Source organism: Anabrus simplex, chromosome 5 (genome assembly GCF_040414725.1).
Source record: "Anabrus simplex isolate iqAnaSimp1 chromosome 5, ASM4041472v1, whole genome shotgun sequence".
NCBI lineage: Eukaryota > Metazoa > Arthropoda > Insecta > Orthoptera > Tettigoniidae > Anabrus > Anabrus simplex.
In genome coordinates this window covers 119,021,278-119,049,180 of record NC_090269.1, presented here as the reverse complement: position 1 = coordinate 119,049,180, position 27,903 = coordinate 119,021,278, and the positions used below count along the sequence as shown (strand labels likewise).

The 27,903-nt window shown below is 38.8% G+C and overlaps 1 protein-coding gene across 2 annotated transcripts in view; it reads right to left on the bottom strand.

Moving 5' to 3' along the window:
* The window catches only part of LOC136873836 (putative glycerol kinase 5), a 306,964-nt gene that overhangs the window by 68,893 nt on the left and 210,168 nt on the right, over positions 1 to 27,903 (bottom strand). For both annotated transcript variants that reach the window (XM_067147104.2, XM_067147105.2), the window contains exon 3: positions 8,966 to 9,135. In XM_067147104.2, the coding sequence (XP_067003205.1) occupies positions 8,966 to 9,135 (170 nt within the window). The remainder of the gene's footprint in view (positions 1 to 8,965; positions 9,136 to 27,903) is intronic.

Genomic DNA, 27,903 nt, shown 5'->3' with positions numbered 1-27,903 from the left:
AAACTGCTGAGCTATCAAAGAAGTTATTAATCGGCCATTACCTTGTTGTTGACCGCTGCCGAAGAAAGAGGCGCTTCCCGCCCCCTGCTATGTACTTTACACACTGAAAGATGGAACAGAAGTGGCCCGGAGACCCTAAAATCAGCAGTTTATATACTCTCGCGGAAAGTTCGAGGCGTTAGGGGAATGAGAACACCCTCCCCAAAAAACTTTATTGGCTAACCGAGAAAACCCCTACACAATATGAAGAAGAAACACATTATTGGTGGAAAATTAATTAAAGAAATTCGGGATTGGCTAGATACAAAACAAGGGGAAAGAAAGGGTTAATACTGCCAACTTAAACAATGACTGAAAGAAATTTAGCAAAGAACAAATTTTGAAATTGAATTTTCTCCAAAAAAAAACTAGTTCTTTCACTCCGCACTAGGGTGCACTATTGTTGATCTTCAGTAGTGTCCTCTAGAAGAGAAAGTTCACACTCCTTACTACAAGCAAAACAAAAATACGTCGAAAATGACACAGTTCAAAAACTCCAAAATTTCCATGTAGTGACATCTTCTGAGAAACTTGAAAATTAATACCGTCGATAAAGTTCAGACTTCCTCCAGCAGAGGAATTTCTACTGGCGCACATTTTGAATTAGCGGCGTGGAGGTGTACCGCCCGGTACAGACCTCCCCCCCCCCAAAAGTTCCTCCAGGGGTGACACATGCAATTGTTTGCAAACAAGGTCCAAGTTATGATGTGGATATGAAGATTAATTGCAGAAGCATTTATCGAAATTGTTGAAATTTGGTTTGATTCACTTTCAAAATTTTTGTTGTGACTGGTGAAGTAAAGTCTTTATGTTTGTAGTAGTTGAATTCAGAAGATAAACTTTTAATACTTGAAAGTGAATAAAAATTTTGCAAGGTCCACCAAATATTGCTGTTGAATTCCCAAGTGTAGTAATTGCTAATAGTAACTGTCCATGTAGTTGATGTTGATTAAGTTGGATGGCCAGACCGGCCGTTGCAGCTTGCGTCCAAAGGCGGCCGCTCGGACCCCACAAGTACCCTGAGATACCGCTCGCCCGCACTATGAGGGGAGCAGTGGTGTTGAAGCACGCCGCGCCCGCGGTGAACATATACAGGCTGCGGGCAAGTAGCAGGTCGTGCGCCGCACATCAGCCTTGGCCGGGAGGAGAGCTCCGGCTCGCCGTGCACATGTCGTCCTCGCTGGGGTCGAGGGGGCCCTTCCTCTACCCCAGTCGCTGCACGGCGCCGCGCGGCTGCGGGGGCACTGAAACATAAAAACTAGGCGGCAGAATTTGTTGGACCATCATTTTTTTTTTTTTTTTTTTTTGGGCACAGGCTTGTGGAGAGGTTGAGGGGCCAGCGGCGTGCAAATATCCATGGCATTAATTAAGCCACTGTGTAGAGTGGAGCAGGAGACGGGAGCGTGGTAATGGCCGTGGAAAGGACAGGATGGCAGATTAACGGTTCGGGGCAGGTTTCACAAAAATGCTTGCATATAAAACAAAATACTATAGAAGGGGCAGAAAGCCTTAAAAGTGAAACTCAAAAAAAAAAAAAAAATAACCTTCATATTCCTTTCAAGATAATATGAGGCAAGTTAGCACAGAATTTATACAGGTTTCACCTGCGACAAGTGAACCCTAAATATCCTCTCGGTGGCTGGATTGCTTAATGACAACGTAACCGGCGTAAGGAAATCGAGAATGACGCACGGCCCATGGAATCTGGGGGCAAGCTTGCCCGCGGGAACAAAATTCTTGACCATTACTTGGTCACCTACCTTCAAAGGAGTGGGTCTCCGTCCACGATCATACCTTTCCCTAACCTTTTCATGAGACACTTTAAGATTGGCTTTAGCCTTCTTCCAAAGATCTTTAATGTTGTCCGGATCTATTGTCTCGGGTAGAATGTCACTCAGAGACCAGAGGTTAGAGAGCGGCGTGTTGGGAACAAACTTGAACATCAAAGAGGCTGGAGTAAATTTATGTGATTCATGAACCGCCGAATTCAAAGCAAAAGCTAACCAATGCAGGGACGTGTCCCACCTGGAATGATCTTCATGATGATAGGCAATAAGCGCGGACCTGAGATTACGGTTAACCCGTTCAGCCAGAGATGGTTGAGGGTAATAAGCAGAAGTAGTTACATGAGAGATGGACAAGTCAAAACAGAATTTACGAAAAAGATTTGATGTGAACGCCTTAGCATTATCAGACACAATATATTGGCACGGACCAAAAGAGGCAAAAATAGAATTTAAGCAAGTAATGGTAGACTGAGCGGTAGCCAGCTTAGTCGGAAATAACCAGGAAAATCTAGTAAAGCCATCTACGCATACAAAGATAAACTTGTTAGCATTTCCCTTAGACTTTTTTTGCTAGCAGCTTTACGTCGCACCGACACAGATAGGTCTTATGGCGACGATGGGACAGGGAAGGGCTAGGAGTGGGAAGGAAGCGGCCGTGGCCTTAATTAAGGTACAGCCCCAGCATTTGCCTGGTGTGAAAATGGGAAACCACGGAAAACCATCTTCAGGGCTGCCGACAGTGGGGCTCGAACCCACGATCTCCCGGATGCAAGCTCACAGCCGCGCGCCTCTACGCGCACGGCCAACTCGCCCGGTTTTCCCTTAGACTGGGGGAAGGGTCCTACATAATCAATATACAGGCGTTCCATGGGGCGCGACGCTTGATGAGAAGACAAAAGGCCTACCTTGGTGGACATGGTTGGTTTACTAAGCAAACAGGATTTACAAGCCTTCACTAGTTCACGGATTTCACCGCCCATACCTTTCCAGATGAACATTTCACGAATCTTTTCACGAGTTTTAAAGATTCCAAGATGCCCCCCAATGGGGTCTCATGATAGTATTTGAAGATCATAGGCACAAGAACAGCTGGAACGACAACCTTCATCATCTTATCATGCCTCGAAGGGCAACATAGAACACCATTCCTCAGAACATAAGGGACAACATGTTCCCCAGAAGAAAGGGTTTCCATTATCGGAGCCAGCGTCGGATCTTCACGTTGGTATTTCTCGATATCCCTAAACAGCATGGGAGCATCTGTTAAGATGGCATTAACATCAGATAGCATGGACTCGGGAGGCGATGAACTGTCGACCGGTTCGTGGGTCTCGACGTCGTTGGAAAACATACGGCTGAGTCCATCAGCAACAACATTGTCGGTACCTCTAATGTGCCTGACATCGAATTGGAAGGCAGAAATTCAGATGGCCCAACGGGCTATACGACCAGTACGACGCGGCCTACCTAAGGCCCAGCTTAAGGCTTGATTAATTGTCTCCAGGTCGAATTTGACATGTTCCAGATAGAGACGGAACTTTTCTAAGGCAAATAAGACTGCCAAACCTTCGAGCTCATAGATGGAATACTTGGCTTCTTGAGCCGACAAGGTCCTAGATGCATAGGCGATGGGTCGCCTCCCTAGTTCAGTCTCTTGAAGAAGGACTGCCGCTACTGCTGACGACGACGCGTCAGTTTGGACGATGAATTTCTTTGAGAAATCAGGCATAGCAAGGACAGGGGCATTGCAGAGAGCTAATTTAAGATCTTCAAAAGCGGCTTGTTGAGAAGGTCCCCACTCGAATTTGATGCCTTTCCTACGAAGAAGGTTTAAGGGCGCCGCTCTATTAGCGAAGTTAGGAATAAACTTCCTGAAGAAATTCACCATACCAATGAACCTGGCGATACCTTTAATGTCCTTGGGAGGTTTAAAATCACGGATGGCCTGTGCTCTAGAATGATCGACTGCAACACCATCAGGTGACACAATATGCCCTAGGAATGACATAGAGGGCTTAGCAAAGGCAACCTTGGACAACTTAACAGTTAACCCAGCCTTACGAAGGCGATTGAGAACTTCTCGCAGATGATCTAGATGTTCTTCAAAGGTCTCCGAAAATACGACGACATCATCCAAGTAGTGATACAAGTACTCAAATTTGATGTCGGAGAAGACCCTATCTAGCAGCCTAGTGAGTACAGCTGCTCCCGTGGGGAGCCCGAAAGGCACGCGGTTGTATTCGTATAAGTTCCAGTCCGTGGCAAACGCTGTAAGATGTTTAGACTCTTCGGCAAGGGGAATTTGATTATAGGCCTGATTCAAGTCCAAGATAGTAAAGAACTTGGCCTTACGAAACCATGAAAAACAAGAGTGAAGGTCAGGAAGGGGCACAGATTGCAACACCACCTTCCGATTGAGAGCCCTATAATCAATGACAGGCCTGAAGCCTCCTTGGGGTTTCGGGACTAGAAAAATAGGCGAAGAATACGCCGACTTAGAGGGCCTAATAATACCATCCCTCAACATTTGATCGATGATTTCTTTCAATGCCTTCATTTTAGGTGGAGATAGCCTATATGGTGGAAAACGGACAGGAATCGAATCGGTGACCTCAATTTTGTATTCAATAAGGTCAGTAACACCAAGAGTATCAGAGAACACCTCTGGAAATGACTGACATAATTTACGAATACTCTCAGCCTGCTCCTCAGGTAGATGTCTAAGGTCTAACAACCTCTCATCCTGGGTAGGCGAAATAGATGAACATGATACAGAATTACCTTTCAATAATGGGATTTTACAATTAGAGGCAAATTTGAAAGTGCACGACCTACTCTGAAGATCGAGCACAAGACCAGTGTGAGAAATGAAGTCAGCTCCCAATATGATGGGGCAAGACAGGTGGTTGGCCACAAACAATTTAATTTTCCATGTACATTTAAAAATACGAATTTTGACATATAAGCAACCGAGAATTTCTATGGAGAGGAATTAGCCGAAACATATTGGATCGCAGACAAACAATAGTTAGGAAGCTTACAAACAGATTTCAATTTGGCATACCATTCGGCCGAAATAATAGAACAAACACTGCCTGAATCTAATAGAGCAGTTATAGTCTCGTTATTTAACTCAATCTTAAGAAAAGGAACAGGTGCGGGGGTATCCGCCGCAATCCTAAGACACTCTTTGGGGCATTCAAAAGATGGATTTGCAGATTGAGTTGTCCCTGAACTTTCGAACTGTTTACCAGGGGCTGAGTCTCGGGAAGATGAATTAGTCGACTCAGCCGAAGCCGCTAGTCACTTTTGATTGTTGTTGGAAGTTGCACCAGAAGTTGAGCAGGAGGGGGTGCTATTTGAATTTGGGCAATTTTTGGCGATATGTGAGAAAGCCCCACATTTAAAACAGCCTTGTGATGAACCAGCCCCATTCCTTGTCCCACTCGACTTGATCAGTGGACACTTATTGCGAAGATGGTCAGGCGCCCCGCAAGCATAACATTTACGGGGATTGACTGGTCGGCGAGGTGGAGGCCGAGGATTACTAAAAGGAGGGGGTTCTTTCGTGACACGCAAAGAATCGGCGTATCTAACTCCTTCCGCTGAGACGGCCAATGCTTCAAGTTCAGAGAAAGTTTGCGGGCATGCCGCGAAACACAAATATGACCTATAGGTTGGTGAGATACCTTCCACAATGGCTTGTACAATCTGATCCTCAGGGAAGTGAAGAGCAAACACCCTAGTATAAAACTTAATGTCCTGTATGAAATCGGCCAAGTTTTCATCCAAGCGCTGTACACGATAATAGTACTTCTGAATCAGAGATGACCTCGCGCGAGCAGGAATAAAATTTGCAAGCAAGTGTGCGTGAAAATCTTCAATAGATGACTGTTCAGCAATGGCTCTTACTATTTTGTCAGAGAGAATACCCATTGCATAAGGATAGATGATTTGCAAAATTTGACATGGGGAAAGAGAAAACACAAGGGCATGATCCTGAAATTCAACTAGAAATCTTAAAAATGAAATTACTTCACTGGTGGTATTAACGGAAAACTTAGATATACCTCTGAGCAACATTGCCAATGGATGAGGCAAGCTGCTGAACCCGGGTGACATAGTAGGTAAAGGTTTCAGTGGCAAGGAAGTTAATTCAGAACGTATATTATTCAATGAGTTACGGCGTTCAGACTCGTTGTCCAATGGGGCAGAGATAGTTTGAGCAGCAACGGTTATCCTATTGACTTCTCCCTTAGGAGGCTCTTCCTCGCTACCTACATTCATCGTGGCGGGTTGATCAGTTTTGGGAGGAACCTCCATAGTTAACAATGGAGTGACCTTGCTAGATAATTCAGAAATATTTTCAAGCAGCGTACTAGCTTCCTTCCTCTGAACGTCATTCAACTTTAGAGACAACAGATCGTTAACTCTATTTGAAAAATGAAACAGCCTGGCTTGCACACGTTTGATTTGATTAGGAGAAGCATCATTTTCATCAAAAAAAACTAACTACAGATGCTAGCCCAGTAATATTCTCGACGATCGTGGAAAGAGAGTCGTCAATTTCTTTCTCTCCCAAATTGGGGATGGAAATGGGCAAATCAAGGGATTCCCTAAGCTTGTTGGTGTCTATCGCAACCGTGCCTCCAGATTGCACATTTCTGATAGTTAACTCATAAATCAACTCCTCCTTGCGCAAATAGTTAAGATGGAGAACATCGCGAGGGCCGGGCATGATGACAGAACAATTTTGAAAAAAATCAGAAAATTCCAGCAACTGAGAAAATTGTTAGAGTTTGAATCAAAGCAATGTTTAGCCGTCAAAAGGGGCTAAATTGAGACCCATTCAACCACGCTCTGCTACCACTTGTTACGGAGTTTTCCGTGGTAGTTAGAGGTGAAAGAAGGTGCGGGGTGGTGAATAGGTCTCAGGCTACGAAATTAAAGTGAATTTAAAATTTAACAAGGTTATATTTTCTTTTCAAAATCAAGAAATAACAAACATGGCAGGTACAGAGTAGCAAGGCAACAAAAGTACAATTACAGTATTTACAGGATTTGGGCTTCGAGCCCCGCGATCACAATCCTTGAGCAATCAGCTCAGTTTTACCCCAAACACAAGTGTCAACAGAGGGGCAGAGAACCCCATTCATGCCTAGGAGCACTTGCTCCAAAATACACAGTAAGGCCTCCTTGAGTCGCGCAGAAAACAAAATTTTCGGGAAAAGAGCAACTTGCTCTCAAAATTCAGGCCTGTCAAAGGCCACACCTAATTCCACTTTCAAGCTGTCCTCTCAGGACATATACACAGGGGTAAAATACCCAACCTACTGAGGTCTGTTAAATGAGAAGAAGGTTAATTACATGACCTCTAAAACAACAATTTGAGAGGAGGCGATTTGCACTCCTAATGTATTTGTTTCAAAACCTAATTTGGCTCTAGGCCACTGATGCAAGGGCTAATCCCATACTAAAGAGGTGACTTTAGAAATTGACAAATTTACATAATGTTAAGGAAGAATAGGTTGAGAAAATAAGTTCACCTCAAAACAATATGAGTGGGAGCTCGAGAGGGTTAAGCACTCTCTATCCCAATATGTAGTTTTAAAAGAGAATAGACGCTAAGAGTAGTTACATTTTAGGAAAAGGTTACATTATGGAAAAGCTTCGGACCCGCCCCGAGAGTTAAACTGCTGAGCTATCAAAGAAGTTATTAATCGGCCATTACCTTGTTGTTGACCGCTGCCGAAGAAAGAGGCGCTTCCCGCCCCCTGCTATGTACTTTACACACTGAAAGATGGAACAGAAGTGGCCCGGAGACCCTAAAATCAGCAGTTTATATACTCTCGCGGAAAGTTCGAGGCGTTAGGGGAATGAGAACACCCTCCCCAAAAAACTTTATTGGCTAACCGAGAAAACCCCTACACAATATGAAGAAGAAACACATTATTGGTGGAAAATTAATTAAAGAAATTCGGGATTGGCTAGATACAAAACAAGGGAAAGAAAGGGTTAATACTGCCAACTTAAACAATGACTGAAAGAAATTTAGCAAAGAACAAACTTTTGAAATTGAATTTTCTCCAAAAAAACAGTTCTTTCACTCCGCACTAGGGTGCACTATTGTTGATCTTCAGTAGTGTCCTCTAGAAGAGAAAGTTCACACTCCTTACTACAAGCAAAACAAAAATACGTCGAAAATGACACAGTTCAAAAACTCCAAAATTTCCATGTAGTGACATCTTCTGAGAAACTTGAAAATTAATACCGTCGATAAAGTTCAGACTTCCTCCAGCAGAGGAATTTCTACTGGCGCACATTTTGAATTAGCGGCGTGGAGGTGTACCGCCCGGTACACCCTTAATGGTGGATACTTCCCAACCAAAGACAGGTCGAGGTTTAGGACTGGCTGACATCTTATCTCCTATATTCGAGGACAGCGTCTTCCATTGAACCATTGTGGCACCTGTTATTCATCTAATTCCTACCTGTCTTTTTTTATTTATTATAATTTTAAGACTGAAATATTTGACTTTTGAAAACTGACAATATTGATCTTACGTTTTTTTTCGTAAGTTCAGTGTACTGGAACACGTAATCCTAAATTAAATGAGTATAAAAATATTAAAATATTGCTTTTTTTCTTTTTTCTTGAGCGAATTAGAGATTTCTTAAGCTGTTGTAACTGCTGGAATGAAACAAGTTGGTCTATATCGTATTATTAGCCTTGTGTGTATTTGTTGCAATACTCATTTTCTGAAAGAGAAGATAACAAACACAGCTTAAGATTTGTCGATGTAAATGCCTATGTGAAAAGGTACACTTGATCTAGGTGCAATGTTGAAATTTATATATTTAATAAGAACTTTGAAGAGAACTTCACTTTTCATATTATAGGACTGTTTTAGAATACATTCTATACGATAAACTTACTTTTTTGTCATATTATTGTGTTCTGTTAATAAATTCACCATAATAGAACCAAACCTTTAACTGTAATTAAACACACACACACCTTGAGTACATTAAATAACTTTCTATATTTCTCGTACTTAACAAATAAACTTAGGGTTAATTTAAGAGATTGCGCTATTTTTCTAAGATTACTCTCACTTATCTCAATAAATAATTCTTACCTTCATAGTAAACGAGTTGTTCCATTCTTGGACAAGTTTATCTGCGCGGATATCCTTCCACGTGATGAAGTTGTGGAAAGGTTTCCCCGTTTCTCTGTGCCAAGTGATGAAAGTACTCCGCTGTGTGGATATTCCAAGACACGCCACTTGTTGAACACCAACGCCTGCCGCTGAAGTTAAACAACAAATTTCAGTATTCTGATAAAACATTATTTTACAAAATTGTGACACACACACACATTGATATATTGTTTCAGGATTAAATACAAAAGACTGTGAAGTCCCATTTAGTGCATTTAATCTCGTATAGTGTCCAGTTCTCTATGGTCATCCTAGTGTTCTTCGGTTCAAAGGTCCCTGGGTTCGTTACCGGCCGGGTCGGAAATTTTAACCTTAAATGGTTACCATAATTCCATTGGTCCGGGGAATGGATGTTTGTGGTGTCCCCAACATCCCTGCAACTCATACACGGCATAAAACACTACTCTCCACAATAATAACACGTAGTATCCTATACATAGCAGATGCCGCCCAGCCTCGTCGGAGGGTCTACCTTACAAGGGCTGCACCAGGCCAGAAATAGCTACACGAAATTATTACTATCCCCTATAGTAAGATTACACATAGAGTACAACACAGTAGAGTAAAACATAAACAGTGTAATATAACATAACACATTCTGGAGTAGAATAAAAGAGACTGAATATTAGAAGATATGTTAGACTTCATGAAGTTCTCACAACAACCCTAGAAAATAATTAAATATAGCAAACTCCCGATTACCCGAGTGCGGATTATCCGGTTTGCGGTTTATCCGTGCTCCTCTGAGGTTTACTGTATTATTATTTTTAATCTATTTCCTTTATTTTTAACATGGCATTTTGAATATTGATGTATCCAGAAAGACGCACACAAAATGCTATCACTTGTGCACACGGTTTTTATTTATAAATGGATTTATGCATTACACACACATCAATAAATCACCATTTTGAATAACTGCCTATCAGGAAGAATAAGAAGACTGCAGCAAATGCACGTCAACTACCAAATCAACAAAACCAATTCACATACTTCAAACACTCGCTACCACGACTGCCACACAAGTCTCTTCAAAACAACAACTGTTAAACAACAACTCAACTCCACCATCGAGACTATTTCTTTATATATGTTGCCCGGCCAGGCTTCTAGAAGGATATTACACAATATATTTTCTCGTAAATTCTATAGTGCCTAATAGCCTAGTTATAATGTAAAGAACTTTCTATAACTATCTAGTGCCAAAGATACGTATTCTGGATATTACACATGTACAGTGTGTTGTACAATATTGTAGTGGATTGTACGTCATATATGCAGGTACTAATAAATTATATACAATTAATTATGTGTTCTTACATTAAATAAACTCATATTAATACATACACCACATGTTTCATGACATAACCTCACAAATAATACGATCGTGATGTATACCAAATAAAGTCCGGACATAACTACGTAAATAATTATAATACTAATACTAAATAAATGGATGTAAGCACTTCATAGCTATACTTCAATAATAATAATAATAATAATAATAATAATAATAATAATAATAATAATAATAATAATAATAATAATAATAATAATAACATTGTTTCCAAGTTATATTAGTCTATTACACTTGCGTCAATATGCGTGAACTGCGCGCTTGAAATTCGAGTGCGCTCTCGACTTTAAGAAAAAAGCTAGGTAAACAATGGATAGAGAATCTGCCACTTCAGCGATAGCACTAAATGCGGATGATTGATTGATTGATTGATTGATTGATTGATTGATTGATTGATTGATTGATTGATTGATTGATTGATTGATTGATTGATTGATTGATTGATTGATTGATTGATTGATTGATTGATTGATTGATTGAAAATGAAATAGTGTATGGCTTTTAGTGCCGGGAGTGTCGGAGGACAAGTTCGGCTCGCCAGGTGCAGGTCTTTTGATTTAACTCCCGTAGGCGACCTGCACGTCGTGATGAGGATGAGATGATGATAAAGACACATACACTCAGCCCCAGTGTCAGCGGAATTAACCAATTATGGTTAAAATTCCCGACACTGCCGGGAATCGAACCCAGGACCTCTGTGACCAAAGGCCAGCACGCTAACCATTTAGCCATGTGATTGATTGATTGATTGATTCATTGATTGATTGATTGATTGATTGATTGATTGATTGATTGATTGATTGATTGATTGATTGATTGATTGATTGATTGATGTGCTGAACAGGGAGATATTACGAGGGCTATGTTTTTTTTCAACCTCCGATCGGTCGAGAAATTAAAATCACAGTGAGAATCGAATGAAGCGTTGTGCAGATTTGCGCAGTGTCTCTAGTATGCCCGTCGACTGTGTCAAGTCGCACTTGTCAGTTCTGAGCGCGCAGTGAGTGCAGCTGAAATTCATCGACGAATGAGATGTGAACGGTGAAACTTTCATGAGTGACAGCAAAGTGTGGCAGTGGTCCAGTAACTTTAAAGCAAGACGTCAACCGATGATTTTGTTCAACGATTGGGTCAGACGTTTCGAAAAAATTGCATTGCACCCCTCAGCATGAAGAAATGGAAAATGGAATGACAGCAGGCACTTCACACTTCGCGGGAGACACTGTTGCTCTAGGCATAATAGAGATACTGCGCAACACATCTGCGCAACGCTTCATTGGATTCTCACTGTGGTTTTAATTTCGCGACCGACTGGAAGTTTAAAAAAAAATATCCCTCGTAATTATATGTTGTTGCACTTTAGAACAATCGTACTTGTATACGAAATAACTTAAATGAATCTCGGAAGCAAAAGAGCATTAGTGATTAGTTTTCACCAAACGACAAAAACTGACGAATTGTGCACTTTTCGTACGGTACCTGAAGTGTTTTACCAACGATAGACGTAGTAAGTAATTGTTATACTGGCCTACTTTAGTGGTTATTGAATGTGTTAATTAATTGTCTGACATTATTGCATTTTGAAACAATATTGCATGTTCTGTATTATTAAAAGCTTCGTTGTGCATTAAAATCCATAAAATCGTATTATCCGTGTTTTCAGTTATCTGTGCGAATTTGTTCGGTGATTAGCCCGGATAATCGAGTTTGCTGTAGATGGATTTGAGCTCAAATCTTCTAATGCCTGAAAGATTTCTAGTCAACTTAAGGAGATATTGCACCCATATCCTAAATAGGCAAATTACAATTAAATTCATTTCTCATATATTTCATATTCAGCGTACTGCATGCCTTTCAACGCAGGACAAAAGTACAAGACCATTCAGTGATCCAGTAAGCAAATACAGTAGAGACAATACGCGACACTGAGCGAGATATCGAGGGACAGCTATTGGAGCTCACTCTAGCGGATAGACCTGAACAGTACTGATTCTGTCATAAGAGCACGTGTATTTTTGTGTGAAGTTTTTGGTGTTATTTATGCGTTTTCAGTGAGTTGACATAATTAAATATTAGCGTGTGTCATTCCTTGATACCTCCTCTCAACATGAGGGGAAAGGTATGTGCTGTGTTTGGCTGCAGTAATTACGAAGTAGAGAAAAATGCGCGGTCTTTCTTCAGGTTCCCTCGTGACAAGAAAATGTAAGTAATATTGTGTTTGCATATATATTCTTCCAGTAAAAGAGATTTTTATAGCACTTCATAATCTTCTGACCTGCTCGACCCATATTTTAACTGGCATAAAATGTAATACGCATATTTTATTGTATAGTGCAGCAGTTAACCTTCAATACCGATGTGTTGTTGTAGGTGTGATCTGTGGGTTTTGAAATGTCACAGAAGTGATTTGGATAAGGTGTACAAGAAAGAAGGGACGTTACGCTTATATAAGAATTATAAGATCTGTTCAGATCATTTCCGGGCCAGCGACTTTAAAAATCCTCGACTATACAGCCAAGGGTATGTTACATTTTTACTCTAATTGTACGTAAATATTCCTCAAAGCATCACTATCAACGACATTAAAGATATATAGACTGCTAAACATACTCGTTTACAGCGCCCCTGGTTGAAGCACAGCGAACTAACTTTTGCCTGCAACTGTCATGGCGGCTGCCACTTCTTGGTCTTGACCAACGAGCTAGGTCTTGACCAACGAGCTAGTCTCGGTCTTAGCCCTTATCAGTTCAATGAATTGATGAGATTATACGTTATTGCAAATTAAATATATATTAAAGAATAAACACATTTTCAAACATGCTTAATGTTGCATTGATGTTATAATGAAATAAGCGCAGTGAATATGGTGAGCATTTGCTTGGTTAAAACGAGAATTACGTATGTAGAAGAATGGATAATTCGGCGTCATGCACTAACAATAAAGTCATTCACTACAGAGACATTTTATACGTACAGCAGTTCATTGAGGAATTCACACGCGTAGAGAAAGATACCCTGGCTTTTCATGACATACCTTCAGTGTCATTCTGGTATAATTTTTGAATTTTGCTTCTTTGTCTGGTTTGTTACGTTTTATGCTTTTTGCTACTTATGGCTACTTTCTAAGAACTGCTGTGCGACATGTAGCACAGACATCCGTTGGTTGCGGTGTACAATATCTCTACCGCATCCTCTGTCTGTCGTAAGGGGCCACTAAATGGGGTAACCCCAGATTCTAAAGTTGAGAACACCTGACCCCTGGTTGAGTGTAGCATTCCTTCCACATACGGTATCCTACCAGCTTTACCACTTTAATATTTCTACCGGACCTCTCTTGGTCAAACCTCGCCTGACTTCATTCGACTGAATTCATAGCCTACATTTATTTATTTATTTATTTATTTATTTATTTATTTATTTATTTATTTATTTATTTATTTATTTATTTATTTATTTATTTATTTATTTATTTATTTATTTATTTATTTATTTATTTTAACCTTGCACACCTTCTTAAAGACCGTACTCCATCACACAACAACTTCTGCAGAGCCTTTCTATGGCAGATTCAGAGGAAATAAGCATATGTTTTGCCAACAACTGTCATGGCTGTCAGTGGTTCAAGTAGATTCAAAGATGGCCATCAGATTAGCAGTCTATATTTTTAATGTCGTTGATCACTATCGACAACATTCTCATACTTTTCTTTCTTTAATCCCTCTTCTCAGATTAAAGCCGGAATTTTATAGATTTTCTTTCTGTTAGTAGGCTTCATGTTAAGATGAAAATTGTCCAGCTATTAAATTTAATTCATTGCATCATGTGTGTAAGGAATGTGCCGATATTTTTATTGACAAGTGTCTTAATGTCATCATACAATGTTTTTTAAATGAGAAAAAAGACAAATCCAACCGTAAAAGTTCAGGCAGGAATGCTAAAGCTAAAAAAGTAATGCATAAATGAAAGATGAAGCCATTTCACAGCAGCCCATTTCATATCTTGTTTATGTGTCTAATTTCAGTCTTTGAATAATAACCTTTTAAATAATTCTTCATTCATTTATCCAGATTTGCTTTAGCAACTTCGAAGTTAATATCTCAATACCACTTTCTTTCTAGACGTAATTTATGTATCCATTTCCGTATATACATTTCCATTGATATTTGAATTTAGCGCGATTTGTTCAGGTCAAGTCACTAGGAGCACCACCGTCGAATTGTCTCCCATTTTAGCAAGGCGAAATCCGTAAGTGTCGCGTATTGTCTCTACTGTATTTGCAGTAAGCGAGCAGAAACGCAAGTCACGCTCTGTTGGCTATTTGATAAAAGAAGCCCACATCTGCGAGCCAGATACGCTAGGAGCCAGCATGGGAAAACTTTCACCAAACGTTCTGTGTAGAAAGACAGAGAAACAAAATTGTGCGAGGAAGAACTCCACTAGGAGAGAATGAACTGTTTCAGAAAACTTGAATTTTAGCCAGTCAGAACATTTCGATATTCAATTGTCTGGTGACACAGATCGAGTTTATTTTCAACTACAGGCAACAGTTAACAGCAAATTAGAGATCTCAAGAAGCTATTCTAATTATGTGAATTTCCACAGCATCCAGGAAGGTTGATAATAAGATGGTTTGATTTATTTAAACAAGTGCGACGTTACAGTACTTTGGGTTATAGCTACGACCAGATGTTTTGTGATGAAGTTAACAAGGTGTGATTCCGCTGAACGATATATCACTACCCACGCAATTCGATGTTTAAGTAGTTGCTACGATCGCATCTGAAAATATTGTAGCCCGCGATATTTGCGCGAATATTTAGGATTCGGAATACTCCCGTATGGACATACTCGAACTAACGATCTGCCGAGAAAAACTCTGTGAAGAACCGCCCCTAACGAATGAAAGTACTTCTAATTCAGTATTTAAAACCTTGAGGAATCTTTGTTCATCATCTCACTCATACGATCGTACGTCTTGAGAGTGTTACTTGACGGTCCACGTTCGGACGCCTGACAAAGAATTTCAATGAACAATCCAGTTAGAATTCAGAAACATTTTTTTTAATTAAGATAATTTAGAGTCACTTTAACCCTAAGGTCTTATCGTGACTTCTAACTGTAGAATTTACATTAAATTACAGTAGGGTGAAGAATGGAAAAAATATAAAAGTGGTATTTTAAACTGAACAGTTAAATTTTTGAATACAGGCCAGTGTCTTTGAAAAACTTGATAATTTGTTTGCACAGTGAAGGAGATGAGTGTGTCCCCTTAATATCCTTAGGTATACCGTGGTACTGGCGCCATTTGTCATACAGTGAACAGTCTGTTATGATGTGCTTCACAGTCAGCACACTATTGCATGTTGTACAGATGGGAGGCAGTTTCTTCTCAAGGAGGTAGCTGTGACTTATCTTGGAGTGGCCAATCCGTATTCTAGTTATTAGGACTTGATCTTGCCTGTGAAGGTTGTGAAGATAGTGTTGTACTGTAGATTCCGTTGTTACTTCGTGGAGTTTGCTGTTCGAAGTTTGAAGCCATTTTATCTTCCACTGTTGGTATAATTTTGTTTTAGCATAGGCAATAATGTCAGTGTGAGGGGTAGCTATTGTTAGATCGCCTAACGGGAGGTAAGTAGCGTCTTTAGCTGCTTGATCAGCAGATTCATTGCCTTGAATACCTCTATGAGAGGGTATCCACACAAAGATGACTTGTTTGCCTCCTTTCATGATGATGTTAAACAACAGTTGTATTTCTTGTACAAGGATGTGTTTCGATGATGGACTTTCTATTGGGTTTAATGCACTTTTTGAATCAGAAAAAATGATGGTGTTATTACAGGTGCTGGTTTTCAAAATATATAGCATAGCCTGCTTTATTGCGTACAGCTCATTAGAGAAGACTGTATAGTAGTCAGGCAATCGGTATAGCATGGTACGTTCGGGATATATAATCCCACATCCATTTCTTTCCTCACATTTTGATCCATCAGTATAGATTGCAGTGTGCCTTGGGTATTTATTAGAAATTTCAAGAAATAATTTATGGTAGTGAGATCTGTCAGTTTCATCTTTGACACTGTAATTTATTTCAAAGTTAATTTTTGGAAGGGTAATAGTCCATGGTGGGACATTAAGAGAGTTGTCTGTGAGGAGTATTGGAGGGATATTTAAATTTAGTTCTTCAAGAAACTTGGCTATTCTGACATTGAAAGGCTGTGGTTGTGATCCTGATTTAATGAGTGTACCTTGATGCTTGTTAGGAAAAGCATACAACTTAATTCTTGATTCACTCATAGTTGCTACCTTGAGCGCGTAAGTCAAACTTAGTTGTCTACGTCTAATTGTGAGTGGTGGTTCATTTGCTTCTATTTGAATGCTGGCTACTGGACTGGTACGGAAGGCTCCTAGAGCAATTCGAAGAGCTGAGGACTGGATGGAATCAAGGATTTTGAGTGAAGACATTCTTGCGGAATTGTATACAATGCTGCCATAGTCTAATTTAGCCCTAATAATGGCTTTGTACGTGTTCATTAGCACTTGGTAGTCTGCCCCCCAGTTCTTTGCTGCCAGGATCTTCATTATGTTCAGCCTTCGCAAGCAGTCATCTTTAAGGTTTTTCAGGTGAGGTATCCAACTTAACGTAGTGTCAAATAAAACTCCTAAGATTTTCATAGTTGTTACTGTTTCAATTTTGTGATTGTCCATGTACAGCTCAGGGTCTTGTACAGTATGTTTACATTTGGAGAAGAGTATGCATTTGGTTTTAGTTTTGGAACACTTGAACCCTGTAACTTTAGCCCATTTTTTGATATTATCAATTGATTCTTGAATTAACTGTTGAGTAGTTAATTTATTTCTTCCTGCACTTAGTATAGTCAAATCATCGGCAAAAAGGCAAGCCTTTACTGGTAGGTGAATGTTGGAGACAATGCCATTTATTGCAACGAGGAATAATGTGACACTGATGACTGATCCTTGGGGAACTCCGTTGTCAATGGTTACTTCATGTGAAAGAGTTCCATTTGTCCTGACTTGAATTCGGCGATCTTTAAGGAAATTATAAATGAAGTGAAGCATGTTTCCTGAAATATTATGTTTCATCAGTGTTTCAATTAGATAGTCTTTCCACACCATGTCATATGCCTTCTCAATGTCTAAACTAACAGCTATGAGGTGCTGATTATTTAGGAAAGCTTCTCGGATTTCTGATTCTAAACATATCAGAGTATCTGTTGTTGAACGTGCTTGACGAAAACCATTTTGTGCATCACTAAAAAAGTGTATATGTTCCAAATACCAGCGTAATCTCTTGTTAACAATTTTCTCCAGTAGCTTACACATTGTATTTGTCAAGGCGATGGGACGATAATTATCTGGGATCAAAATGTCCTTTCCTGGTTTGAGTATAGGCACTACAATAGCACAATGCCATTGATCTGGAAATAGTTTGGAACTCCATATGTAGTTGAAAATAGCAAGTAGATAATTGAGTGCACTATGTGGAAGCTGTTTTAAAAATTCATATGGAATGGTGTCTGGGCCAGGACTAGATCTGCCGCATTTGTTGAGTTCTGTAACCATTTCTTGTAACTGTAAAGTATCATTATAAGCATAGTTCGGTGTAGGTACAGTTTCACGTAAGTCTATTGGATCTCGAGTTGTTTTCATGCGAAGAAATTCAGGTTCATAATTGTTATCGCTAGAGATTTCTGAAAATGATTTAGCCAGTTGATCAGCTATTTGTTGAGGTTCATTTACAATTGACCCAGCGACTGGATCTCTTAGAGAGGTAATACAGAATTTATTGTATTTGCCACTTATTCTTTGGATTTTATTCCACATAACTTTTTGTGAAGTTTGGCAGGTTAAGGAGGAGATGAATGTTAACCAGGAGGTTTTCTTACTTAATTTTATTTTATGTCGTGCTATTGCTCGGTGTTTTTGAAAATTGATTTTATTTTCAGGCGTAGGATTTCTTTTGTATAGGTAGTAAGCACGGTTTTTATTTTTTATAGCCTCTTTACAGGAGTCATTCCACCAGGGAACCGTTTTCTTGAAGGGTATAGGAGCTGTTTTTGGGATGCTCTGGTCAGCAGATTTAATTATTACTTCAGTGAAGTCTTGAACAATATCATTGATGTGCTTAGAAGGAAATTTATTTGTTGGAGTTAGATCGTTTAAATAGTTATTTACAATCTTTCTAAATGATTGCCAATTTGCCTTATTTAAATTCCATTTACAGAATTGGAGTTTTGATGTGTTGTCTGAAGAACTTTGATCATCATTAATTATGATGGGGAAGTGGTCACTTCCTTGTAGAGTTGAATAAATGGACCCGTTAAATAGTGCAGCTATGTCTGGCGTACATATAGTTAAATCTATGCTACTGTATGTTCCGTGTGCTATATCAAAACGAGTTGGAGCAGTTGAGTTCAATAATACTAGAGTAAATTCATCTAGTATCTTCTCTATTTCTTTCCCCCTTGCATCAGTATTGCGACTACCCCATAAACTGTTGTGGCTATTAAAATCACCCATCAAGATGAAGGGTTTGGGGAGTTGGTGTATTAGGTTTCTTAAATCATCAGCGTGAGATGTACTATTCGTAGGAAAATAAACATTACATACACATATAGCTTGTGGAAGGTATAATAAAACTGCGACTGCTTCTAAATCAGTAGTTAAAGGAACCTCTTGATGGTGTAAATTATTTTTAACATAGGTGGCTACGCCTCCACTTGCATGATTTGGATTAATTCGGTTTTTATAATGTACGTTGAACTGTCTTAAATGGGAAACAAAGTTGTCTCTAAAGTTAGTTTCTTGTAGACAGACAACTGAAGGCTGATGTTTATTTAGTAGAAGTTGTAAATACTCTCGCTGTGATCGAAAACTGTTGAGGTTCCATTGAAGTAATGAAATAGTCATAAGAATGACAAACAAGTGTAGAGGGAATTTTATCATTATTATGAGAGGGAAGTAGAGTCATCGCTGGAGTAATCTGGAACTAAACTGTTAATTGCTTCACCTCGGTTTTCACTGCTAGCCTTAAGCAGTTTCTTGACTATTCGAGTACTCCTGTTCTTAATAGATTTTTCAGTGTAGTATGTATATAGTTTTTGAAGGGCTTGGGCTAAACCCTCTAGATCTTGGGTGTAATTGGAAGCTATTGCTGCAATGTCATTAACTCCAATACTGTTTTCAAAAAAGGATTGGAGTTGTAAGTAATTGAGGGGAAAGGACTGAGGGTTGGCTTCTAGAACTTGCTTAATTGGCTTAAGCATATCACTAATAGTTGTGCTTTCTTTTTCTGTCTTTGGTTTCTTGTAAGTTTGTTTTGTCTTGTGTTTCCCTGTCTGTTCACTTGTCTTAGGTTCAGTTGTTAGGGGAGGTTCCTTAAAATCAAGGTCTTTTCTGCCTGTAGTTTCACTGCTGGATAGTGATATTGGTCTCTTTGATCCAGCAAGATGAACATATGAGGGGTTTTGAGGGCATTCCAAATGAGAGGTTAGAGTTGTTTCGCCTGAGGGTAAAGGCCCACAGTTTTGATTTTGAGAACACTGAAGAGATGTAGATGTAGCAGTTGTCTGAACAGTAGTTTGTGAGGGAGTACAGGTAATATTTTCTTGACAGTTTGTTTCAATTTTTTGTGTATCCTCTACTAGTTGGGGAAATTCTGTTAGATTGATCTTGCCACGAGAATGACTGTTTTGATTTAATGAGGACCCTTCATTTATTATTTCATCATTATCAGGACAGTTTCTAGCTAAGTGCCCCTCAGTTTTACAAAGAAAGCAGGTGGGTGTGTCAGAGGATAAATAAATCCAGTAATTGGTACCCTCATATTCGATTTGGAGTGAGTCTGGAAGTTTGTTAAAGTCTTCATTTTGAATATAAATCTGTCTCCGAAAACTGAGAATGTGAGAAAATCCTGGGATTGTTAAACCTGCTCTAATAGGTGATATCTTTGACATTGGTTTAATGCCGAGTTTGAGAAATTCTTCTTCAATAACAATATTGGGAATCACAGGGCAAACATTGGATAGAATAACTCGTTTGTTTTTAGTTAGGAGAGGTCTTATTTCCAAGGAGACATTATTTATGAGAATCTTAGGATGTTTTGAAATTAATTCTTCAACACACTTTTGACTTGCAAGGAAGATACATATTCTTCCATTAGATATCCGTGAGACAAATCGGATGTTACTAGGGCTAGTGACTTTTCCAACTGCTAGTATATAATCTCGGATACTAATACCATCGCAAGATTCAATAACAATAGCTTGATCTTTGGTAGGGTAGGATTGCATTGCTGCAGAGTAACTTAACCTTGGGTTGTTAGGAGATTGATTAAGTGTGTTAGGAACAGTAATAGAAGTTGTCATGAGGTTACCTGGTTCACCGGTACGGGTGGGAATTATGCTTTCTTTATTCTGTCGATTCGTGAGGTTACTTGAGACTTGCTGATTTTCATTATTTAGATTCATTGAGTTAGAAAAAACTTGCCGACCTCCATCAACAGAGGCGGCCATTATCGGTTAGCTAACAAGATGAGGTTATAGGTATGAGAGTGATCCTTTAATGAACACTAATCTCCACAACGCAGATTTAAAACCACACTCACTACAAAAGTACTTAGCAGCTTCACTCTGGTGCTTCAGACGGTAAATTTTAGCTTAGAATGACCGATTATTCAATAGTTCCAAGCGACAATATTACACGCGAACATCATGTAAGTCACTGTCAGAAACATTGTTATTTCTACAAAGTGTATTAGAGAGACGATTTATAGGTGTATCGGATGAGTAACGAAAGGCACGCACGAACGCTCTACGTTAGGTTGCAAGTTACGTTAGCATCGTTTATCCCAGTACCTGGGAGAGAGTAAGACTCTAGTAGAGGTAGACTTGAAGTATTTGAGTGCCCAACTCAGCTAGGTGTCAAACATATTAGCCCACTGATCGAGTGAGAGGAACATAATAGGCTAAAATGCAGGTTGAAGGCGGCAAATAATAAAGCAGTCACCGCACGGATTTCTTCCTTGTCAACTCATAGGTTGTGACAGATGAATGCTTGTTCCATTTGATGTTCCATTTTTATTTTATGGTCAGTGTTATTTCTTTGTTTCGTGTTTGAACAGTAATATCAAATACAGTAGAGACAATACGCGACACTTCCGCATTTAGCCTTGTTAAAAAGGGGGACAAGTCGCAAGTGGCTTGACCTGAAATTTCGCGCTAAATTCAAATATCAATGGAAATGCATATCCTGAAATGGATAAATAAATTACGTCTAGAACGAAAGTCTTACTAAGACATTAACTTCAAAGTTGCTAAAGCAATTCTGTGGCTTGGTTCTAAAAGGGCCAATGTCAAAAAACCTGTTTCTGAGCTATGAGCATTTGAAATTTTGCTTATAGTTTTCCAATTATTTGTTTCAACAACTAACTTTAAATAACTTGATACTTTCTTTGTGGAAGTCCCCTTATTAAACGCTAATTTTTTCTATCGTATTCTTTAAAAATTGCCAGGTCTCTAATCTTTAGTTGTAATCTAACGTTATTGGCAAGGGCTTATTTAATTAAACGTTAACTGTTCGTTTAGTACTTAAGAGAGACATTGGCCCTTTTAGCATGTTGCAAGTCAGGATAAAACGCGTTTGTATCAGTTAATATCTCAATTTCGATAAAAAATGACATTGGCCCTTTTAGAACCAAACCACAGAATTCTGGATAAATGAATGAAGAATTATTTAACAGGTTATTATTTAAAGACTGAAATTAGACATATAATCAAGATGTGAAATGGACTGCTGCGAAAGAGCTTGATCTTTCATTTATGCATAACTTTTTTAGCTTTAGAATTCCTGTCTGAATGTTCACGGCTAGATTTGGCTTTTTATCATTTAAAAGCATTGTATCATCATATTAAAACACTTGTCAACATAAATATCGGCACATTCCTTACACACATGATTCAATGAATTTACATTTAAGAGCTGGACAATTTTCCTTTTAACTTGAAGCCTACTAGCAGAAAGAAAATCTATAAATTTAGCCTCAAAAACATTCAAACTGTCCCTATAAGCAATACTTGCCATAACGCCATTACATTAGGGTAAAGCAAATTTGTATCATCATATTGTTTCAACAAAATATGTATATTTCTTAAATCACCCATATTTTCTTCAGTGCTTGACAACGTATTTAGCATTCCAAATGGGGGAACACAACCATCCACACTCATATGCATATGTATTTTCCTGAATTAAACCAAACCCACAGATCACACCTACAACAACACATCGGTATTGGTTAACTGCTGCACTATACAATAAAATATGCGTATTATATTTTAAGCCAGTTAAAATATGGGTCGAGCAGGTCAGAAGATTATGAATTACTATAAAAATCTCTTTGTCACTGGAAGAATATGTAAATGCAAACACAATATTACTTACATTTTCTTGTCACGAGGGACACGGAAGAAATACCGCGCATTCTTCTCTACTTCACAGTTACTGCAGCCAAACACAGCACATACCTTTCCCTTCATGTTGAGAGGAGATATCAAGGAATGACACACGTTACTATTTAATTATGTCAACTCACTGAAAACGCATAAATAACACCAAAAACTTCACACACACAAATACACGTGCTCTTATGACAGAATCAGTAGTTCTCAGGTCAATCCGCTAGAGAGAGAGAGAGAGCTCTAATAGCTGTCCCTCGATATCTCGCTGAGTGTCTCGTATTGTCTCTACTGTATTTGGTAATATCCAACATTCAACGTCGTTAGATACTCTGTAAATAATAGTAATAAAAACAACGGTCATAGTACTCCAATAATAATCATGAACTTCCCTGAAATAAAGATGCTTAGAATGTTTGATCATGATAAAACGAAGTGTTCATTAAATAAATTCATTGTGATCAAAGTCTAAATCATGTAAAATGCTTGTGAGCTAAGGTAAGCGAGTGAGTGTGATATAGAATTTGCGGATGTTGTGTACCAGAATAATTATTATGATAATAGGATGGTCTGATTATTGGAAAAGAAGTACCGAATAAGTATACTGTATGTGTCCTCAGATGACTGAGTCGCGTGACAGACTGTTAGTGGTGGTGATTATTGTTTTAAGAGGAAGTACAACTAGGCAACCATCCTCTATATAACACTAATCAGAGGAAAAAAATAGAAGAGATCCGACACTTCGAAAAATGAAGATATCGGTCAAAGAAAGACAAGGGCCACGAAGGGCGTGAAAATGAAAGACTCCCTAGCCCCCGCAAACCTAATAGCGTTGGGGTCGGAAAAGAACAAGAGTTGACCAAGGGAGGTCGGATAGGATAGATGAAAGTGAGGAGCCAGGCACAAGTAAGTGGAAGCAATGCCAGGACTCAGCCTAGGGCCCCGTGGTCGCCAACCCACGCTCCAAAGTTCAGAGCCCCTGGGGCCCTTTTAAGTCGCCTTTTACGACAGGCAGGGGATACCGTGGGTGTTATTCTACCACCCCCACCCACAGGGGGTTGATAGACTGTTATACCCTGAGTCAACTCAAGACCTAAGCGGTCTCTTTGATGTTATACATGTTAGGCCTATATGAAAGCCGCAAGGGCCTACATTACCTGCCAGGTTCAGGAGAAGAACAAAGATGGAGAAGGGGAAAGAGAAGAAGTGCTCACACGCGGAATGATAGTTTCCTCAGCTTTTCTGTTGCCTACCTGTATAACATCAAAGGAACCGCTTAGGACTTGAGTTGCCGCCGACTCTAGTGATGAGACGTGTCCCCGTGTGCGATGGTGAATTTATATGTATTGGCTGAGTGCGAATATTCTACGTGAAATAATGAGTCAGAGGGACGAGAAGCTCTCAGTATAATATTGTATTTAAATGGGACAAATAAGTGGAGAGTATGACAGATGAAAAGTTGACATTCTCAGATAACTGCTGTCCGTTGGACGAATTGTAATAGACTATGTATAATAGCCGCAAGCTGTGTGAATTCTATTCACAAGTCATGATGTTTATTTGGCTCTGATGATAATAATAATACGTGCTCATTAAATTAGCAGGAGCAATGCTATGATAGTTTGATACCCAATTTTAATATCAGGGGAATTTAAATGATGATTTAGAACATGATTTGGTACTATGTTGCGTGTTTTTGAGTTTAAGAATACATTTCTAATTATTCTGGAGAGTAAATTAATTAACTATGAATAGGTCGCAGCCTATTCTATGAATTTAAGATTTGATGATTTCTTCCAGGATAATTTAATTAATGCACAGAGATTTTCGTTAGGTGTTGGAAAGTAAAGATAAATTCGATCACTTAGACTCATGTTATATGTTGTTAATGAATAGTATCAGTTCAACGGACCATGAAAAAAGGATGATGCAACATGGTCAATGGCCGCTATGAGATAATCATTGTAGTCACTGAGGCATGCAAACCAAGTACTATTAAGTTACAGAACCCAGTTTGCATGCTATTTCCATGTGGCAAAATTAAAATCATAATAATAATAATAATAATAATAATAATAATAATAATAATAATAATAATAATAATAATAATAATAATAATAATAATAATAATTCAAGTAGTCAAATAGAGTGAATTATGTGATAAAGCAAAAACTTAGAAATTCAATGCTTGTACAGTAGTTTAGTCAGTGTATTTACGTGTATTTTATTGCAAATCATCGAGGATTGTTGCTTGTGTGAATCAATAGTCTTCCTTCATAATTCTGTGTATGTTCAGTTGTATTTGATGATCTTGACTGTATCGTTGCATTGAACAAACGTTGCCCATAGAGTATATAACTGACCCGTGATGATCACTGTACAGTACTAGGATAGGAGCTAGGAAGACCGCTAGTGCAGGTTAAGTGGAAACAACATTCTTAAAGCAAAAGCATTTTTACAATTTAATAGTAAATCACAGAATAGATGTTTATTCTATTATGATTATTAGATTCGAATCGATTTGATTATTAGTGATCGTTATTTAAATCGTAATGTGTAATCGGTGTAGAAATTAATGTGATTAATGTTTAATTAATTAATTAATTAATTAATTAATGGTGCCGTACGACGTAGTGTTGGTAACCTCTGAATAGACACATTCTGCCAATTAATTAATTGACAGATATAGTGCCGTTAGCGTCTGTTCAATTGATAGCATTTCTTTTAATCGAGGCGAATGGCCTTAGATCAATCACAAGTATAAATAAACATCACAACTGTAAACAAGATTCATGAGATAGAGTTGTAAGAGATGTATAATCATGGCCAAAGTCAAATAATGTACTGCTTGTTTGAATACTAAGTCCCGATGGAAATTTTAAGCCACGAGAGTCCAAAAGGACCAATTTAATGGAAAGTCTAGTGTTCATTGTTCAGAGGGACAATGCGTGCTTTTAAAAATGTTCCAGATGAGATGAACGTATAAATCACGTGTACTTCATTACAATAGTTTAACATCTGACATTTGGATCAGCACCTTTACTGTAATTCAATGTTGATACAAAGTTCACATTTAATTAATTTCAAGTTAATCCACTGATGCATTTATGTAATAATTAAATTAACTTGTTTTTCAAGGATAATACGATGTAAAGTTATTGATGCCCAGGTCAGAGTGGAGTTACGCCGGTTAAGCGGCATATTCATGATGAGCTAAGGTCAATATTTTGACTCACATATTTCTTTTATTTATGCAAATTGAAACTGTAATAGTTCACTTCAAGATAATGTTCGTTTTTATTCAGTGTACTGTTTATACGATTTCATTATTAAATTTGATTTCCATGATATTTTCATTCTTACAGTTTCATTTAATTATATTTAGTTTTCAGTTAATCTCTTTTCTTTTGATAATAAATTAGTCATACAAAAATCAGACTAGTTTACTCATTTAGTAGCTTAGCCATTACATTATGATCCTTTATGTACCCCGAATGAAGAAGAAGCAACGAACGGTCTGAGCCCTGAGGTGAGAGAAGAAACGGTTGGCATTTTAGCAGCGCCGAGGCAGAACCCACGAGAGTACCGACTCATGACAGAAGAGGACCACACAACGAGTGCGATACATACATACATACATACATACATACATACATACATACATACATACATACATACATACATACATACATACATACATACATACATACATACATATTATAGACATCGTTTTGTACATAATGTATCCTCAATTTATAAAACGGGAATAATTTTTCTGTTAATATTTCAGACGTTAGCAGAATGTGTCCATTCAGAGGTTACCAACACTACGTCTCCGGCTCCATGGCTAAATGGTTAGCGTGCTGGCCTTTGGTCACAGGGGTCCCCGGTTCGATTCTCGGCAGGGTCGGGAATTTTAACCATAATTGGTTAATTCCGCTGGGTGTATGTGTCCGTCTTTAACATAATTTCATCCTCATCACGACGCGCAGGTCGCCTATGGGAGTCCAATCGAAGGTCCTGCATCTGGCGAGCCGGACACTCCCGACACTAAAAGCCATACGCCATTTCATTTCAATTTCATTCCATTTCAACACTACGTCGAGTATCGAGACACTCCACTTCTCCGTTCGAGTTTCATAGTCGATACATGCAAAAGCGTTGTTTAGTGGCCATGGATCACATTAGAATCACATGAATATAGCTAACGTGGAAGTCCGCCTCCGTAGCGTTAACGGTTTGCCGTCCTCGGGGGCCCGGATTCGATTCCCGGTACTGCCAAAGATTTAAGAATGGAAGAAGGCCTAGTATGTGTTTGAAAATTTAAACTTGAAATAGTATATGCATCTTACTTCCATTGGGGATGTGCCTGAAAATAGCTGCACTACCTCGAGATGAGGAAACGAACAAAAGTGATCAAAACTGACCAGAGGAAAAAGTTTCCTTTCGGGATGATTTTCCGACGAAAAGGAAAGTTTTGCGATAAACACAGTAGAATCAATGCAAATACTGAAATTGTTCTTAAAAAGAGTTTAGAGTGTGTAGGTCCGAGTTCCATTCCCAGTAGCCTATTGCCGATAATTTGATTACCAGGTGGGCTGGTAGGTTGTGAAAAAGGTACACACAGCTCACCTCCATTGAGGGCGTCTGAAAAGAGTCGCACCAGGTCGGGATAGGGAAACTAGTTTATATTTTTACCTGAGAAATGTGGAAATAATGAAGAACATTTTTTTTGAAACGTTGATTAACTAACGTTTCATCTTTTGATTAATTTGGTTTCTATCGTTTTCTATTGTTTAGTGATTCTTTCAGGGGCCTAGGACCTATGCCTATGTTAAAAAATTAGGTAAGTCCCGTATTTTTCGAAAATAAATCTATGAACGCTACTTACCAGGTACATACATAATTTCAAGATTGCCCAGTTTGATGGTTCATAGAGAACGTGGAATTTAAGAATACAAAAGTTGGAGAAAAGTGTCATATTAGCAGGAAGTCGTCCATTGCCTTTGCCCCGAGAGGAAATTCTC